A 19,201-nucleotide genomic window follows, 5' to 3' on the forward strand; every position below is an offset into this window, starting at 1 on the left:
CTAAAAATTGAAATTATATTTATATTTCGACCTACCGACCCTACATTTTAGCTGAAGAACTGTGTTAACCAAGTTATAAAATAACTAAGGCCTTAGTATGTTCACACTCCGACTGTGCCCCCGTTGTGCCTCCGACAATGCTTATGCAGTGCCCCCGTTCCTCATTTTGCTAACCTCGGAAGGATGACGGGCTGAGTCAACCTGCCTGGTGTTAATTCAACACCGGGAGAGGGGCTCGAACGCAGACCCTAATATCTTAAGCAAGCCACCCAAACCGTTAAGCCAACACCAGGCTCCAGCAATAAATGTTCAGGACCACTCGCTCAGGGCGACGGAGCACGGACCAATGTAAAAAAACACAAATACATCTATATATAAAAAACAAATCTATACATCTGCGAATGCATCTATAAAATGGACTCTGTAAAAGCACAAAAAGTCATGGTGAGGGTTTCAAACTTTGATCGCTCTTTCTAGTTATTGCTAATGATTATACTTTTATTATTTTGTAACAATGGTGATATTATGATGCTATCAGCATTATTGTTATTTTCCTTGCCAGAGGAGAGGGTATTGCATTTGGGTCTGTTGTTTTGTTTGTGCACATAGAACTTGTGTTTTTCTCTGCAACCACTTGACGGATTGAGATGAAATTTTCACTATAGGAGCAACTTACTACTCGTAGAACGTTTTAAGTACAATGTTGTCATAGGTCACGTGATGTGGCAGACATGTTGGAAAAATGGAATAACTTTGGACCTCTGTATCTCTGAAACCACACCAAGACAAAAATTGAAACTTGGCACATGGCAAGGACTCCTAATGGGGAATGTTATTTTTTTTTTATGACATCATATGTGCCTTTGTTATGACATTATAATTGCGTATATAGAACGCTACATCCGATCAGTATGAAAAATTTTGAGGGTCATCTCGGGATAAATTGGTCCACAGGGAAAAAAATTGTTGATGTCATTGGTCACGGGTTTCGACAGTTGTGTGTGTGTGTGTGTGTGTGTGTGTGTGTGTGTGTGTGTGTGTGTGTGTGTGTGTGTGTGTGTGTGTGTGTGTGTGTGTGTGTGTGTGTGTGTGTGTGTGTGTGTGTGTGTGTGTGTGTGTGTGTGTATATGCATGGATATATATCTTATTCTTCTTCTTCCTCTTTCGGCCTGCTCCCGTTAGGGGTCGCCACAGCGGATCAACCGTCTCCTTTTCGCTCTATCCTCCACATCTTCCATTGACACTCCAACCACCCGCATGTCCGCCCTCACCGCATTCATGAACCTCTTCTTTGGACTTCCTCTTCTCCTCCTGCCTGGCGGCACCATCTTCAACATCCTTCTCCCGATATACTCCGTTTCCCTCCTGAGCACATGTCCAAACCATCTCAATCTCGCCTCTCTCACTTTGTCTCCAAACCGTCCTACCTGCGCTGTCCCTCTAATATACTCATTCCTTATCCTATCCATCCTCGTCACTCCCAACGAGAATCGCAGCATCTTTACCTCTGCCACCTCCAGCTCCGCTTCCTGTCTTATTGTTCGTGCCACCGCCTCCAAACCATACAACATAGCTGGTCTCACTACCGTCTTATATACTTTCCCGTTCACTCTCACAGCTACCCTTCTGTCACAAATCACTCCTGCAACTCTTCTCCACCCACTCCATCCTGCCTGCACTCTCTTTTTCACTTCTCTCCCACACTCTCCGTTACTTTGGACAGTTGCTCCCAAGTATTTAAACCAATCCACCTTCCCCACCTCAACTCCTTGCAACCGCACCATACCACCACCCTCCCTCTCATTTACGCACATGTACTCCGTCTTACTCCGACTGACTATCATTCCCCTTCTCTCCAGTGTGTACCTCCACCTCTCAAGGCTCGCTTCAGCCTGCTCCCTACTCTCCCTACAGATCATGATGTCATCCGCGAACATCATAGTCCATGGAGACTCCAGTCTGATCTCGTCCGTCAACCTGTCCATCACCATTGCAAACAGGAAAGGGCTCAGAGTTGATCCTTGGTGCAATCCCACTTTAACCTTAAACCGGTGCCTCATTCCTACCGCAAACCTCACCGCTGTCACACTGTCCTCATACATATCCTGCACAATCCTCACATACTTCTCCACCACTCCCGACTTCCTCATACAATGCCACAACTCCTCTCTTGGCACCCTATCATAAGCTTTCTCTAAATCCACAAACACACAATGTAACTCCCTCTTGGCCTTCCCTGTACTTCTCCATCAACATTCTCAAAGCAAACATCGCATCAGTGGTGCTCTTTCCTGGCATAAACCCATATTGCTGCTCACAGATCGTCACCTCTCCTCTCAACCGAGCTTCCACTACTCTTTCCCACAACTTCATGGTGTGGCTTAACAACTTTATCCCTCTGTAATTTCCACAGCTCTGCACATCACCCTTATTCTTGAAAATCGGAACCAGTACACTTAATCTCCACTCGTCCGGCATCCTCTCACTTTCCAAGACTTTATTAAACAATCTGGTTAACAACCCCACTGCCATCTCTCCTAAGCACTTCCATGCCTCCACTGGTATACCATCTGGGCCAACCGCCTTTCCACTTTTCATCTTCTTCATAGCAGTCCTCACTTCATCCTTACTGATCCATCCCACTTCCAGATTCACTATCTTCACCTCTTCCAACCTTCTCTCTCTCATTTTCTTCATTCATCAGCTCCTCAAAGTACTCCATCCACCTTCTCAACACACTCTCCTCGCTCGTCAGCACATTCCCATTTGCGTCCTTTATCACCCTAACCTGCAGCACATCCTTCCCAGCTCGGTCCCTCTGTCTTGCCAATCGGTATAAATCCTTTTCCCCTTCTTTTGTATCCAACTTCTCATACAGCTCGTCATATGCCTTTTCCTTGGCCTTTGCCACCTCTCTTTTTGCCTTTCGGCGCCACTCCTTGTACTCCTGCTTACTTTCTTCATCTCTCTGACTATCCCACTTCTTTTTCACCAACCCCTTCTTCCTTATACTTTCCTGTACTTCCTCATTCCACCACCAAGTCTCCTTATCTTCCTTCCTCTGTCCAGATGTCACACCAAGTACCTTCCTAGCTATCTCCCTCACAACTTCTGCTGTCGTTGCCCAATCATCCCACCCATCTTTACCCCCATCCAATGCCTGTCTCACCTCCTCCCTAAATTTCACGCAACAATCTTCCTCCTTCAGCTTCCACCATCTGGTCCTTGGTTCAGCCCTCACTCTCTTCCTCAACCTCACCTCTAAAGTCATCCTACAGACCACCAATCGATGCTGTCGAGCTACACTCTCCCCTGCCACCACCTTACAGTCACTAATCTCTTTCAGGTTTCATCTCCTACTTAAGATGTAATCCACCTGTGTGCACTTTCCTCCACTCTTGTATGTCACCCTGTGTTCCTCCTTCTTCTTGAAATACGTATTTACCACTGCCATTTCCATTCTTTTTGCAAACTCTACCACCATTTGCCCTTCCACATTTCTCTTGTTGAGACCGTACCTCCCCATCACCTCCTCATCCTCTTTATTCCCTTCCCCAACATGTCTATTGAAAATCTGCTCCAATCACCACTCTTTCATCCTTGGATACACTCTCCTCCACTTCATCTAACTCACTCCAGAAATCTTCTTTATACTCCATCTCACACCCCATATGTGGGGCATATGCACTGATGACATTCATCATCACCCCTTCAATTTCCAACTTCACACTCATCACTCGGTCAGACACTCTCCTCACCTCCAATACCCTCTTGACATAATCCTCCTTCAGGATTACCCCGACACCATTTCTCCTCCCATCCACACCATGGTAGAACAGTTTGAAACCACCTCCAATGCTCCGAGCCTTACTCCCCATCCACTTGGTCTCTTGTACACACAGTATGTCCACCTTTCTTCTCTCCATCATATCAGCCAACTCTCGCCCTTTGCCAGTCATCGTCCCAACATTCAGAGTTCCAACTCTCACCTGCACACTTCTACCCTTCCCCCTCTCCCACTGCCTCCGGACTCGCCTTCCCCATCTCCTTCTCCTCCTTCGCCCAGCAGTAGTACAATTTCCATTGGTACCCTGCTGACCACCGGTACCGGTGGCGGTCGTTGGTAACCCGGGCCTCGACCGATCCGGTATGGAAATTCGTTTTGTTTTCCGCATAATGATTTGGCATAGGTTTTTACGCCGTATGCCCTTCCTGACGCAACCCTGGTCTCCTCTTACGACACACAGGGATATGGTACACCTATTCTAACCGGGGCATACACTGGGCCCAGTACAACTGGTACTCATTTCGCCGACCTCGGAAGGATGGCAGGCTGAGTCAACCCCCTGGTGTTTTCGACTTGGTTTACATATACATATATATATATATATCTATACATATCCATATATGTATATATATATGTACATACATATATTAATTCAGTGTCCCAACGGGGCTTCCTCCTCATGTCTTCATCTTTGCTTTTTGCTTGTTTGGGTTCCTTCTGATTCCTCCAATGCAGGACTTTTCCTGTTTGGTCTTCCATTTGATTTGAATTTTATTTATTTTAATCCCATTCTAAATTCAATTGAATAATTAACGTCACAGGTCAGGGTCAAGTGTCCGATCAAAGCGGGGTTGCATCCAAGTGGGATACTTTGGTACTCTGTCATCGCTGCCAGCATTTATAATGTGACAGTTCCAGTTATGTCTGTTATTAATTACGTAACACACCAGTACACAAGCACCACACAAAATACACCATACAAAACAACACAAAAACCACACAAAACAAGTCCCGGCGAGGGTCTGCAATCTCCGATTGCTCATTTTCTTGTTGCTTTTGCGATTGGAAGCGACATTGGCTAAAACACCATGATAATGTGGAACGATGCTAAAGCTGCTATATCCAGTGTTGTACACCTTGACATGGCGTTTTTCCAAGGTCGAAAAATGCAATAAAACATGGGAATTCTTCTAGATGTTTTATTTTTTTTTTTTTTGCTCAATTGGAACGTAGTTCCAGGGAGCTTATGGGATGGCGCATCATCCATCGGTCCGTCATCCACAAACATTTGCAACTTCTCTGAAACTATACATGCAATTCCAATGAAACCTGACCACAACCTTCATCACATGTGATGTACTAAAGTTTGTTCACATCATAAAAAAAAAAAATCCATGGGCATTTACTTTCTTCTCCCTTCTATATTTTGTGGGTCATCCATGCCGAGCAGTGGTTCCCTGGTTTACTTATCCATTCGCTACCAGGTGAGCACCCAGGGGTATTGCCCCTATTTTTACAGTCTAGTCTAAGGCAACAGGCGAAGCGAGTGTGAAAATAAGTTGAAGGTCTTTTACTCGTGATACAATTGAAGGTTCTCAAGTGTCACTCATAATACCACCACTCATCATGCCACCACTCAAAATACCAGTGATGTGATACCACCACTGTGAGCGGCACTACATGGGACACATTGACATAAAGAATTTGCGTCGGCCTCACCTTGGGAACCCCTCCCCCCATCACTCTGGGGCGGGGGGGGGGGTGGGACAAAGCAGCTATGACTTTTGATTCACCACAAACCCTTCGTCCCCCCTGGCACGTTTGCTTGAGAAGGAACTGCCGAACGCATCGGCCACAGACAAGCACTAAATTGCGTATTTTTATGTGATAGTCAATTTTTTTTCTTTAAAGCATAATAATAGACGTACTTGCTGCTGAAAAATGTGTGCCATTGAAATGAGTTATAATCTTTTGAATGGTCTTTTTCAGCAAGATTAGAAACACTTCACCTGGGGTTTTCTCCCCATCCCAACATTACTACCAAGAATCATCTTAAATCTTTAAACTGGCTCACTGGGGACACATTAGCTAGCAGCTTGCTTACACGTGCAGGCAATGAACCAAACTCAGTGCTGAATCGTCAGCCCTGAGTATTTTGGTGGATGGTTCGGTCTCTCGGCGGAGCTGCTTTTTCACTTGCATTAACCTTTGACACTTATTCTGGTGTTTCTGGCTGGCAGGTTTGGTGTGCAAGTTAAAATGCTTTGATGTACGATGGCTCTCCAGTCTGCACGCTCGATTACTATGAATATTCAGTGCCTCTGTGCTGGTCCGAAACCAAATGTGATTGTCATGGGATATAATAGCAACGAAAGCAATGTTGTTTTGTTGGGTTGATATGGAGGCCATCAAATCAAATGTTACTGTTTGGTTGATGGATTCGTCTCCACTTATCACACGGCATTGCATCCGATTCCGATCGACTTTCGAAAACGAACAAAATCTGTTTAATGTCGATTCAAATTGTGTGGCCTTTAATTGTGATTTGTGGAGGCGTGCAATAACTCGGAAAATAAATCGGCAGCAAATACAAATGGCTCACCAGCCCGGTGTTCCGGGAGGGTGCAGTCACATGCGGTGCTTGCTCTCATGATTTCTGAGTGATGTATGAATGTTTCATGCTGCTAATGGGATTGTGTTCCATCAGAATTACTAATATTCTTACTCTTGCTTTCCCTGTTGCCCGGCAGGAACACCATCTGCAGCGCGCTATCTCAGCTCAGCAGGTGTATGGAGAGAAACCAGAACACATGGTCATCCCTGTGCCTGAGACTCAGAGCAATGTTCCGTACTATGACCAGCTCTACGCTGGAGAGTTCAAGTGTCCCAAGTCTTACATTCGCATCCAGCGTAAGGTCCATCTGCTCGGCTGATCCCCACAGGCGTTGCATTCTGTTGGATAGCCAAACTTGTCCGTGTGCCAAAAAAGCAAAGCAGTAGGCCACAAATTGATTGTGCTAATCGTTTTCTCGTTTAAAATACAGTACTGCCTGGCACAAACATCCAGAACACATGCTATGCTTTGCTTTGGCCTTTTCAGGAAGACTGAAGTTTGACATTATATAAACAGATTTACTGCTAGTATATGAGGATGCTTCTGCAAGGAGGCCCTTGAGAGGGTTGCTTGACAAAGATGGCCATTTTTGGATAGCAGGAAGTGCATTTGTGTATCAATCTGTTGGTTACTTGTTTGGTTTATGTTGAGGCTGAGTTGCTCATTATTTTTACGTCTGACCCCTCCCCCTCTCCTTCCTTACATCTGACCCCTTTCTCTTCTACTTTCTCTATCTGATCCTGGTCAGCTCTCAGCCTGGAGGCAGAATTCCCAGAATACAATATGGACCTGGAAGACGAGGTGTTTGTGAACAAGTTACGGAAGCACACGGAGGTGACAGACCTTCAATTTGAGGAGATGATCGAGCGGCTGGAAAAGGGCAGTGGACAGAAGGTGGGGGCACCATTAGGATAGTCCTTTCATCCTGCATTTGGCACAGCTCAAGCTGGATGTCTCGTGTCCCCAAGTCCATTGATCAACGGTCATGCAAATGTATTCAGCTTCAGAGCAAAGCCCCACGGCTGTGATCGACACGTGTATTTTGTGATGAGTAGACTGTTCACGGCAATGGCCACTCAAACCTAAATTAAATTCCTTGAATCATGACGGCGAGCTTTAACAAGTACGAGATTTTAAGCGGGTCGCAAAAAGCATGCCATAACGTCCTGAAGTCATTTGGCACACACCTGCCACGATCCATTACTCTTGCGTTTGTAAAATGGTCCGAATGGTTTCTGCATTTCCTATTCGGAATGTTTGCATTGCCAGATAATTAATGGCCATGGCTAATTGCCTCGTTCTTGGAGAGGTGACGGGGGCCGAGGAGAAACGTTTGAATTTGTTCCATCGTATAATTTGGATTTGCTAAATTAGTTACGAAGTCACAGCAATTTTTGAATTTTGCCCACTGGATTTTGCAAAATATAGTTCTGGTCATTTTTATTTAAAAATTAAAAAAAATAAAATGGTGTTTTTCTTCTTCTTTTCGACATTCAGTGCTGAAGATTTTGTTTATCGCTTGCATTCTGCCGAAATGGCTTTCATTATGCTCTTGGCTGTATCCATTGATTGCCTTGGATTCCTGCCAGCATTAACTTGGCATGAAAAATCTAAATTTGGTTGTGGATTTAACTGAGATGGGAAGCTCAAGAAGGTCTTAAATGCATTGCATATTGCTTCCTTGAGCCTGAAACATTCATTATATAGATGAGGTTTTTCCACCACTTGCTTTGAGGTTCAAGAATGGATTTATCTGGCATTGATTATCCAGTCACGCGTCTCTGTAATTTTGATTTCTTATTCCCGATGATCGGAATAACTAAAATGCACGTACACACCTTATGCCAGTGCCTTCAGAAAGTGTTCACACCCCTTGACTTTTGTCACATTTTGTGTTACAGCTTGAATTTTAAACGGATTAAATAAAAAAAAATTATCACCGATCTACACAAAATACCCCACAATGAAAAAGTGAAAACGTGTTTTTAGAAATAAAAAAAACAGAATTCATGAAAAATGAAAAGCTGAAATGTGTTGAGTCAAAAAGTATTCAACCCCTTTGCTATGATGTTCTAAATTGAGTTCAGGTGCATCCAATTTCCTTTGATTATCCTTGAGATGTTTCTCCAACTTCATTGGAGTCCACCTGTGACCAATTCAATTGAATGGACATGATTTATAAAGAAACACACCTTTCTCTATCAGGTCCCACAGTTGATGGTGCATGTCAGAGCAGAAAGACTTCCATGAAGTTAAAGGAACTGTCCATAGAACTCTGAGATATAATTGTGAGGAGGCATAGATCTGGGGAAGCGAATAAAACAATTTCTGAAGTGTTGAACGTTTCTAAGAGCACAGTGAGCTCCATCATTAGGAAATGGGAAGAATTTGGAACTACCCAGACTCTTCCTGGAGCTGGCCGTCAGACCAAACTTAGCAACCATGCAAGAAGGACTTTGGTCAGGGAGGTGACCAAGAACCCAATGACCACTCTGACAGAACTATAGAGTACATTGGCTGAGATGGAAGAACCTGCTGGAAGGACAACAGTCTCTGCAGCACTTCACAAATCTGGGCTTTATGGGAGAGTGGCCAGACAGAAGCCACTCCTGAGAAAAAGGCACATGAACGCAAGCTTGGAGTTTGCAAAAAGGCATGTGAAAGACTCAGAGCATGAGGCAAAAGATTCTGTGGTCTGATGAGATGAAAATTGAACTCTTTGGCCTGAATGCAAAGCACTATGTCTGGCAGAAACCGAGCACATGTCATCACCCATCCAACACCATCCCTACCGTGAAGCATGGTGGTGGCAGCATCATGCTATGGGGATGCTTCCAGCGGCAGTGACTTTGAGACTTGTAAGGATAGAGGGACCAATGAATGGAGCCAAATACAGGCAAATCCTTGAGGAGAACCTGCTTCAGAGTGCAAAAGACCTTAGATTGCTGCAAAGATTTATGTTTGAACAGAACAATGACCCCCAGCATGCAGCCAAAGCAACACTGGAATGGCTTCAGAACAAGAATGTGAAATTCCTTATTGGCCCAACCAAAGCCCAGACTTGAATCCCATTGAGAATCTGTGGAAAGACTTGAAGATTGCTGTTCACCAACGCTCCCCATTAAATTTGACAGAGTTTGAGCATATCTGCAAGGAAGAATGGGAGAAAATCCCCAAATCCAGATGTACAAAGCTGATACAGACATACCTAAGAAGACTCGAGGCTGTAATCACTGCCAAAGGCGCTTCTACAAAGTATTGACTCGGTGGGGGGGGGGGGGCGGTTGAATACTTATTGACTCAAGACATTTCAGCTTTTCATTTTTTAATTTGTAAACATTTACAAAAACATGTTTTCACTTTGTTATGATGTGTTTTGTGGAGATTGGTGACAATTTTTTTAAACTTAATCCATTTTCAATTCAGGCTGTAACACAACAAAATGTGACAGAACTCGGAAGGGTGTGAATCGTTTCTTAAGGCACTGTACGCCAATTGTAAATCCTTCTTTGTGCCCCCCATCTTGTGTCCCCCAACCTCACCTTCCTGCATGACCGTTTACACATTTTTGACCCATGCTCTCCCCCCTCTCACCTGTTCTCGTAATTGTGTACATTTGTAGACAGCCTCTGACCACATTTCAGTTGTTTGGTGAAGTCTTATTTTTGTGGAGTCTTTATTCCTTATTTTTGCAATTATCTTTCAAACTCCTTTTCTCATTTCTGTGATTTTCCTCAAGCCCTCCAATAGTTTTCACCTTATTTATCGTCCCTTTGTCTCAGTTGGTGACACTCATGGAGGCTCGGTTGTTGCTATCTGGTGAAGAGCAACTGATTCGAGAGGTATTTGAGCATTGGTGGCGGAAGAGGCGGCGATGTTCGAGTGATCTCCTTATATCGACGCTTCGACATGACAAGAACAATGCCGGCTCAAACAATCCTTACGTGGCATTCCGACGGCGGACTGAGAAAATGCAAACGCGGAAGGTACGGCCGATTGGTTTTTGGGGCTTGTGTGCCTGTTTGCACATCCCAATGGCATATTTGTAGGTTGTCTTTTTGGGTTTTTGATTCACAATAACATTGTTCATAATACTACAAAACTTCAGCTCTGTGTCGGCACACTGAGTTGTCATTTGGACAAGCTGCGTTCAAACAGTTTTCTGCTCCCATTGTTGGAGGTGGGCAGGGCTTAGCATGATGCTTATGTCTTTACATTGCAAAAATGTGGCAGAATATTAATCCCCCCTCCCCCCCACTCTCCACCATTTATTTTCTCCCCATTTGTTTTTTGCGTTTTACATCCGTCACCTTTTTCTCTACTTTACAAGATTTACATATTTTCCTGTATTACCTCCTCCGCAATAGCAGCAAAGATCAAAATGGAGTTTTTATTTTTGTAGGTCCATCGCATGGAGTCGCTGTTATTGGCAAACAGAGACATTATACAACACCACACTTGACTTCAGACAAACACAGCGGGATCTTTGGGGGACTTTACTTCCATGGAGGACCCTGGGTGCCTGTGATGTGTTCTTTTGATGTTTCTATCTCTGTAGCCAACGAGCCGTTTTTGAATACATCTACCTTCGCACACTAATCTTCCCCTCCCCCTACCCCCCTTCCCCCCCCCAGTCCCTGCTCCTCGCTCTCCCCCTCCCCCTCCTCCAACCCACTGCAACCCCAGGGGAATGACAATCTACCGGGGTTTGTCCGTGCTCTATCCTCGAAACGTTGAGTGTTAATTAAAGAGCCATTGTTGAAGTATTTGGTTTTACGCGGCCACAGGTGGGATCGAACCGCTGTCCTCCAACTCTCAGAGTGGACACGCTAACCACAACACCACGGAGTCTCGTCGAATGAGTTTGATGTAAATACAGGGTTTTAAAACTTAAAACTCCTCAAAGTGTTTAACTTCACCCTGCGTGAGGCATTCTCTCAAGCCATCACAAGTCACAGAAGGTGTGTAGGAGGTGTGTGCATTACCACAGCTAAAGCTCAAGTGTTGTGGAGTCTTGGGAAGAGATACAGGGGATAAAAAAAAACAAAAAAACAATTTCCTCGAATGAATCATTCGTACTTCCACCATCACATGCTTTATTTTGTCATCTGCACCATTCTAATAATTCACTGGACAATAACAAATTTGCTCCTGAGATAAAAGTATGTCTCTCAGACATTTTAATATGTTGATGTGATGCTGATGTTGAATCTGAAATCGGATTTAACCCACAGCACGTAAGGATGTTTAGTTCCAGAAAAAAATTGGAAATCCAATGTCATGTATTTTGAGTGTTTCTTTTTCATGCTGTGGACTTCAACATTATAATAATATAATGTTTTAATATTATTACCTCTACCACCGGAGGTGAAGGAGGTTATGTTTTCACCCTTTTTTCTGTCTGTCTGTTACTTGCAAAATCAAAGATTTTTCAAGCACTGTATATTGGTTAGTCGATTTTGTTATTTTTTGTTTGTCTATTTGTCGCCTGCAGCTCACAATTTTAAACTGATCTTCACGAAACCTCTGGTAGAGTTTGTCATAAGGAAGAAACCTCTTGTTGTTGCGGTCAAAAGGTCAACATCGGCCCAACGGTTAACAACGAAGGTGGTTTTTCTAAAATCCTCAATTTTCATCCGATTGACTTGAAATTTGAAGAGGATTTATATTTCAGGTCAATGAATTCAACCACCAATTTTTTTTAGATCCTCGTGGAGGATCTCTAAGTCTTACTCACATTGTTGTTCTTGTGGACGTTTTTGTTTCACAGCCTACAGTTTTCATCGAAACTTCCTTATACTTGACGTATATATGTAAAAATTCCCTGCGCAGACAGTAACGATCTCCGATTTTGAAAATGCCTCCTATAAAAAAAAGTTATGACGTCAAAATATCTCCGCTAATGGAAATCGCCTAAAAAATTAGCTCGAACTAGGCAAGCTTTTTGAATGCTGTTTGCAGGAATCGAACAGGGCATTAGCAGAGATGAATTACCGCACATATGATGCATCACTATGACGTCATATCAATTTCAATGATGTCATTCCTATTTTTTGACATTTTTTGTTTCACAACCCAGAGTTTTCATTGGATCTTCGTGAAACTTGCCATGTATATGCAGAACGCCCACGCGCAGGCAGTAAAGGCCCTGTCACACCTTGACGATGTAGCCAGCGTATGCCTGACGTATGCAAAATTTGGCTAAAGCGCTGGCACACGTCGAATACGTTATGGGTAAGTTTGTATATGTTAAGAGAACGCTGGCATACGTCTTTGTACGCTGGCATACGTCGTAGTACACCGAGGTGTTAGACAAATTTTCCATGCTTGAAATTTTCCGACGTATGCCAGCGTATAACTCGCACATTCCGCATAATGCTGGCCATAAGTTGTAGGCGATCGTTGACACACGTCGACGGACGTTACTTGTAAGTTACTCATAAGTCGAAAAACGTCGAGGTAATGTTTAGCATACCCGAAACTTATTTCTAACGTATGAGTAACGTGTTGTTGGCACGTTATGCGATCGTTGACATATGTCCACACAAGTTACTTGTACGTTACTCATAAGTCGAAACACGTCAAGGTAATGGTTAGCATCAGTGTTCCAGACTCCCTGGTTTTTTTTTTCTTTTAATTTTTTTTTTCTTCGGAATGACGGTGATGTTGACACTTCGATGTCTAGTGTGGTTATGATTTGAATCGTCGAGCCGCAGCCTATTAATATTCTACGCCACGTGATCGTCGGCGATACGCTGCCGCGTGCTATACATAAGTTAGACTATCGTTGGGCATAGGTTGTGAACGCCGACAACACGCTCAGCATTCGTTGGTATAAGTTATCTATATGTGATTGAAACGTTCTGTGTACGTTACTAATACGTTATGCATACGTTCAACACGTTATTATATGCCCAAAACTTAAAAAAAAACATCAATAGTTCAGCGTACGCCAGCGTTTTACATACATTTTGAGACCTTGCCATACGCTGGCTAAAACGTCAAGGTGTGACAGGGCCCTAACCATCTCCGATTTTGGAAACTCTTCCCAGAAAAAAAGTTGACTTCATAATATCGCCGCTAATGGAAATCGCCTGTACCATTATCTCCGAAACTAGGCAAGCTGTTTGAATTTTGTTTGCGGGAATCAAGCCGGGCATTAGCACAGATAATTTATCGCAAACCTGATGCTTCACAATGACGCCATATTCGTTTTTATGACGTCATCATTAAGAGGACAAGGATCTTAGCTCATTCGTGCTTGTTGAGATCAAATTTGTTTTATGGCTTATGCAAGTGTCGTGCTCTGCATGACATCTTGTTATCTTGCCAAAACGAAGTTTTTGCAAGATATGTTAGTCAGCTTGTGTTTTTTTTTTTTTTGTTTGTTTTTTGTTTGTTTGTTTGTTTGTAATCACGTATAAAAAAATTCTGCAGAGCACAGTTATCATTGGAAATTTTTCTAACATCACATATCAGAGGCCTATAGAGGTCCCTTTCAGCGCATAAAATTTTGAAGGTCAAGGTCAAAGGTCAAGGTCACTTTGTCGCAAATCAGGGGAGTCGACGAAACCCTTATTTTTTGAGTAATTTTGATCGGATCGTTTTCAAACTTCATGGGAATATAGTTCATGGTCTGGCGCTCAGCTGATTCATTTTTGGTGGCGATTGGCCTTGATCTTCATGGTTAGCGCCTCAGGTCAAACATATTTGACCCCAAGGTCAAATTTTCAAGTTTTAGGAACCATATCGTGTAGTACCTCAAATTGAACACCTCGATGATATGCTTTCTAGATATGTCAAGCTTGAGACATCATGATGTCATTTGGTGACGTTATGAGGCAAACGCATATTTTTCATGGTTACTCTGTAGAACGATTCTCATCGGAATCTCTCGTAGGCAGATATTCCTCAAGGAGTCGCTCCTGGTGGATAGCAGCTCTGTTCACCTCAGTGTGACCTTAAAGAAGTCACACGTGGTCACCTTTTGGCAAGATATGGGTCACCCTGCAGGTGACATTGGTTTAGTTGTTTGTTTGTGTGAAGGGTATCTCAAAAAGTGGTGGACAGATCCAGATGAAATTTTGTGCACAGGTTGGGTGTGTGACAAGGACGAACTGATTAGATTTTGGTGAAGATCTGGATCCGGATCTGGATACTAGAATTTTTAAAGTGATTCTTCACCATTGAGAGAAAGGGCCAAAAATGATATATAGCACGATATCTCAAAAAGTTGTGGACGTCCCTTTGTCTTTGATTCAGACATTCAGATAAAACTTGGTGTTCACGTTGGGTGTGTGAAGAAACAATTGGTTCAATTTTGGTGAAGATCTGAATCCAGATCCGGATCCGATAAATTTTTTTATGTGATTCTTCACCATTGTGAGATTGGGCTAAACCAATATATAGCATGATATCTCAAAAGGTTGTGGACCGATTCGGACGAAACTTGGTGGACAGGTTGGGTGTGTGACAAGGACGAATTGATTTGATTGTCGTGAAGATCCGAATCCGGATCTGGATACGAGAATTATTTAATTGTCATAGCGATTCTTCACCATTGAGAGATCGGGCCGAAAACAATATTTTGTATGATATTTCAAAAATAAATGTATTGGGCCTGATATGTTCTCGTGGATCAGGCATTGATTGCGTGGCGGAGGTATGTGCTCTACCGAGTGCCCTTAGTTATATTTCAGATTGATATAAATAGACGAATGTGTGAACAGTGCAAACTGCTTTTGCTATGTATGTGCCAAGTATACACCTCGTAACCAACGGACAAACGTAACCAATCGTCTCAAGGTCACATACAACCAAGACTAGACAATACATGGGCACCACACATGTGTTGCATTCTTTGTACGGACTGACACGTACGGACTACGGACTGACATAATGGTTTAATGGGAATCGGACAGCCATTCGCTGTCCTAATGGTGTGGCAGGAGCTACTTCTGCATGGTTAAAGTGGCTGGTTTCACATAGAAAAACAAAATCAAGATGACTTATCCAGATTGCAAGTCAGCACTAAAACCTGTGCTACATGACGAGGACAATCCCGTACCCGTTCTACCAGTAGCTGTTGACATCGAAAGTGATGATCATAGTGATGATACTGATTATTCTGGGCTGTACAAATCAGCAGAGTTGGAGTCAGTGAAATGACCTCACCTGATCAACCTGGAAGAGTGAAATGACCTTGTCGGGGACCTCGAGCAAAAGGCAGAATTGTTGGGTTCGCAAGAGTGGAACTTGTTTGCAGAAGGCACAAAAATCTCTTGGTTCCGTGAACGTCATGATAGCTTGACAGCATTCTACCAGATGGAGAATCGCGTGTGCTTCTGCACTGACGTGAATGGCCTCATTCTGACGATTTTTTATTTTTATTTTAACTGACGTCAAATTAAAGGCTGGAATATTTATTGGACCACAAATTCGTGATTTATTGTCTGATCCAGCCTTCCAGGGCGAAGCTGAACCTACTGGAGTTGTCTGCATGGGTGACTTTCATACTGGTCGTCCACAATTTCCTGGGGAACCACAGCAGGCCATTTTGCTGAAATGATTCAAGATGTGATGAAGGCCTTTGAAATGGGTTTCCGTATGTCGCTGAAGTTGCATTTTCTGCATTCACATTTGGAGATTTCTTCCCAGCCAACCTTGGTGCTACGAGTGTGAGCATGGTGGAGAGGTTCCACTAAGTGCGTCTCCATTGTACCGATGTCTATCAGGGATGTTTCAATCCCGACATGTCGGGGGACTCCTGCTGGTTTCTTCAGAGACAAACCACTGCCATTCACAAGCATAAAAGCAATGCTTAAAGCATTTCCAAACAGTTAATGTGTGGTTTATACAATGTGTTTAGGTTGTTCAATGTGCTTCGATTTGTGGTTAACAGTTACTGTACATTATAAAGGGTGTTCCAAAAAGACTGGACAACTTTGGTTGTTAATATATTGAGTACCACAAATGACACAATGATGCCCTTTGGTTTATGTGATACAGAAACTCATAAAGTTTTCTATATTTTCAGGTCAGGTGGTTTAATGTAAAAGAAAATGGCGACTCCACAGGAGAAAGCTCAGTGCGTCAAATGGTTCATCGAGACAAGATCCAACACGCAAGTTCAGCGTAATTTCCATACAAAGTACGGAAGGAATCCGCCATCGCGGACAAGTATCATAGAGTGGTATAAGAGGTTTCAGGAGACTGGAAGTTGTCAGATACAGAAAAGTATCGGTCGACCAAGCACAAGTGCAGCAGACGTTGAAAGAGTACGTGAATCATTTCAACAAAGTCCCAGAAAATCAAACCGACGCGCATCCAGAGAACTGAGACGACGAACCACCACTGAACACAGGATTTTGCATAAAAGACTGAAGCTTTATGCCTGTAAGGTGCAGATCCTGCAGGAACTGAAACCAAATGACAGACCCAAACACAAGGTGTTTGCCTTGGAAATGCTCAGTCGCATCGAGGATGACGAAGATTACCTGAAAAAGGTCATGTGCACAGACTAAGCTTGCTTTCATGTATCAGGGAAGGTCAACCGGCACAATGTGAGGATCTTGGTTTCTGAAAACCCCCCCATGTGGTCATTTGAACACGTACGTGACAATCCAAAGGTCAACGTGTGGTGTGACCTTCTCCAGGATCGCTTGGTGGGTCCGTTTTTCTTTGCGGAAGATACAGTGACCTCAACAATTTACATGAACAACAAGCGAAGGATTCGCCTTCCCGCAGATTGAACACCTGCAACGCGATGTCATTTTTCAACAGGATGGCACGCCCTCTCATTGGCCTGAGTCATTCGAGCCGTCCTGAATGAAAAATTTCCAGGTCGCTGGATTGGCCGAGATGGACCAACCACCTGGCCCCCACGATCACCACACATAAGCCCCCTTGATTATATATATTTTTATATTTTTTTGTGGGGGTTTCTTAAAGATATTGGCTGCAACACCAAGGTGGAAAACCTGCAGGATCTTCATTCTCGGATCACAGCTGCATGCACACCGGTGGACGCAAACATGCTGAGCCGAACATGGCAAGAACTCGTGTACCGCCTTGATGTCCTGCACGTGACAAACTGAGCTCACATTGAAGTGTATTGATGGTGTGCACAAAACTTTATGAGCTTCTGTATCATATAAACCAAAGGGTATCGTTGTATCATTTGTGCTTCCAAATATATTAATAACCAAATTTGTCCGGATCTTTTTGGAACACCCTGAACAATGTGTTTATATTGTACAACGTGAGCTTGATTTTATTAATTTATTTATTTTAATAAACAATGCCTGAAAGATGTCATTTTTCTGTTACCAAAAATCCTGACGTGCTGAGTCAATGCTGACTTCAGATTTGGAATCGGCATGCTGAAATTAATACAGGGCACCTACATATACCTCAGAAGCAGACGGAAAGTTTGTTGTTGTTGTTGTTGTTGTTGTTGTTGTTGTTGATGTTGTCCTGTGAATGAACAAGATGTGTGCGTATTGAATTTCAGAAATGATCTCGAAAGTTGAATGAATCTTCAAATCTTCTTGGTTGGTTTGCCGTGTAGTTTCTGAATGAGCTGGCCGAAAATGGCCACTTTGCTGATGCCCATGAAAGCGGGCCTTGCAATTATAATTTGGACTTTTTGAATTTTTTTGTCCCTTCAATGGTCAAGACCATCAAATGTAACTCTGCAATCGGTGGATAAAAGAGGCCACGGCGATCTAACCGACTCCTATTTCACTGCGCCAACCAGTTGGTAGCTCTCCAAATGATTTGGTTTATTTGTATGTCATTGCATTTGAAACAGGACCACAGGGCAAATATTAAAATGGGGATTAATTTATTTATTTTCGACGAAAACATGAGCCAACATTTTGAATTGCAGCAAAACGATTAACAAAAAACCACGTCCACGCGACTTGAACTGCATTTGTAATTGGCGTCCCTGCACTGAAAGGCCGACATGTACGTGCGTGCAAATGCAGCTTCCTCTGATGCTTGTAAATGTTGGTAGGGTTGAAAACTTACTGCGTGCACCTTTTTCACAATTTGAAACATTTTGATGCCCGGCAAGGCATTGATTGGTGAAAATGAATCGGGTTATGTGCGTGTTTACGAGATTTGCATGGTAGGGGATGATGTGATTGGGTTATTCTGAGTGCTGCCATGTGCAGACATTTGCCTACAGCTTTTTGTGCATGTACATGTGTCATGGTCAGCGCTCTAAAAGGTCTTCCCGCGGTTTGTGTTGTGATTTGATGCAAAACACTCTCCCCCCCCCCCCCAGGCTCTCTATCTCTCTGTCTATATATTTGTCATCTTGACGCTATCTTTCCTTGTATCTATGTATCTGTCCATATATACATATCTCCACCCGGTCTCTATCTATCTGCAACTCTCCCTCCACCCACACCTCACCTCTGGTATATATGACCGTTTTTACAGCCATTTTTCCCTGCTGTGCAGGGGTTTGGCTTTTTCTTGAGGCAATGTTTTATGGCCGGATGCCCTTCCTGACGCCAACCCTGGTCGCCTCTTACGACACACAGGGATATGGTACACCTATTCTAACCGGGGCTACACCGGGACCAGTATACTGGTACTCACTTCGCGGACCTCAGATGGATGACAGGCTGAGTCAACCCCCTGGTGTTAATTCAGCAGCCAACGGGGCTTGAACTCAGGACCCTGGGATCCCAAGCCGCCACCCTAACCACTAAGCCAACACCAGGCTTACCTCTGGTATATATCTTCCCCCTTTTTCCTGTCTCTCTCTCTCTCTCTCTCTCTCTCTC

The 19,201-nt window shown here is 43.5% G+C and overlaps 1 protein-coding gene across 2 annotated transcripts in view; it reads left to right on the top strand.

The window, feature by feature from the left end:
* Positions 1–19,201, top strand: part of LOC147029669 (enhancer of polycomb homolog 1-like) — a 116,066-nt gene that overhangs the window by 33,967 nt on the left and 62,898 nt on the right. For both annotated transcript variants that reach the window (XM_085872889.1, XM_085872890.1), the window contains exons 2-4: positions 6,538–6,697; positions 7,150–7,295; positions 10,184–10,387. In XM_085872889.1, the coding sequence (XP_085729015.1) occupies positions 6,538–6,697; positions 7,150–7,295; positions 10,184–10,387 (510 nt within the window). The remainder of the gene's footprint in view (positions 1–6,537; positions 6,698–7,149; positions 7,296–10,183; positions 10,388–19,201) is intronic.

This window comes from Eptatretus burgeri, chromosome 3 (genome assembly GCF_056783735.1).
Source record: "Eptatretus burgeri isolate ZD-2024b chromosome 3, Ebu_testis_v1, whole genome shotgun sequence".
NCBI classification, from domain to species: domain Eukaryota; kingdom Metazoa; phylum Chordata; class Myxini; order Myxiniformes; family Myxinidae; genus Eptatretus; species Eptatretus burgeri.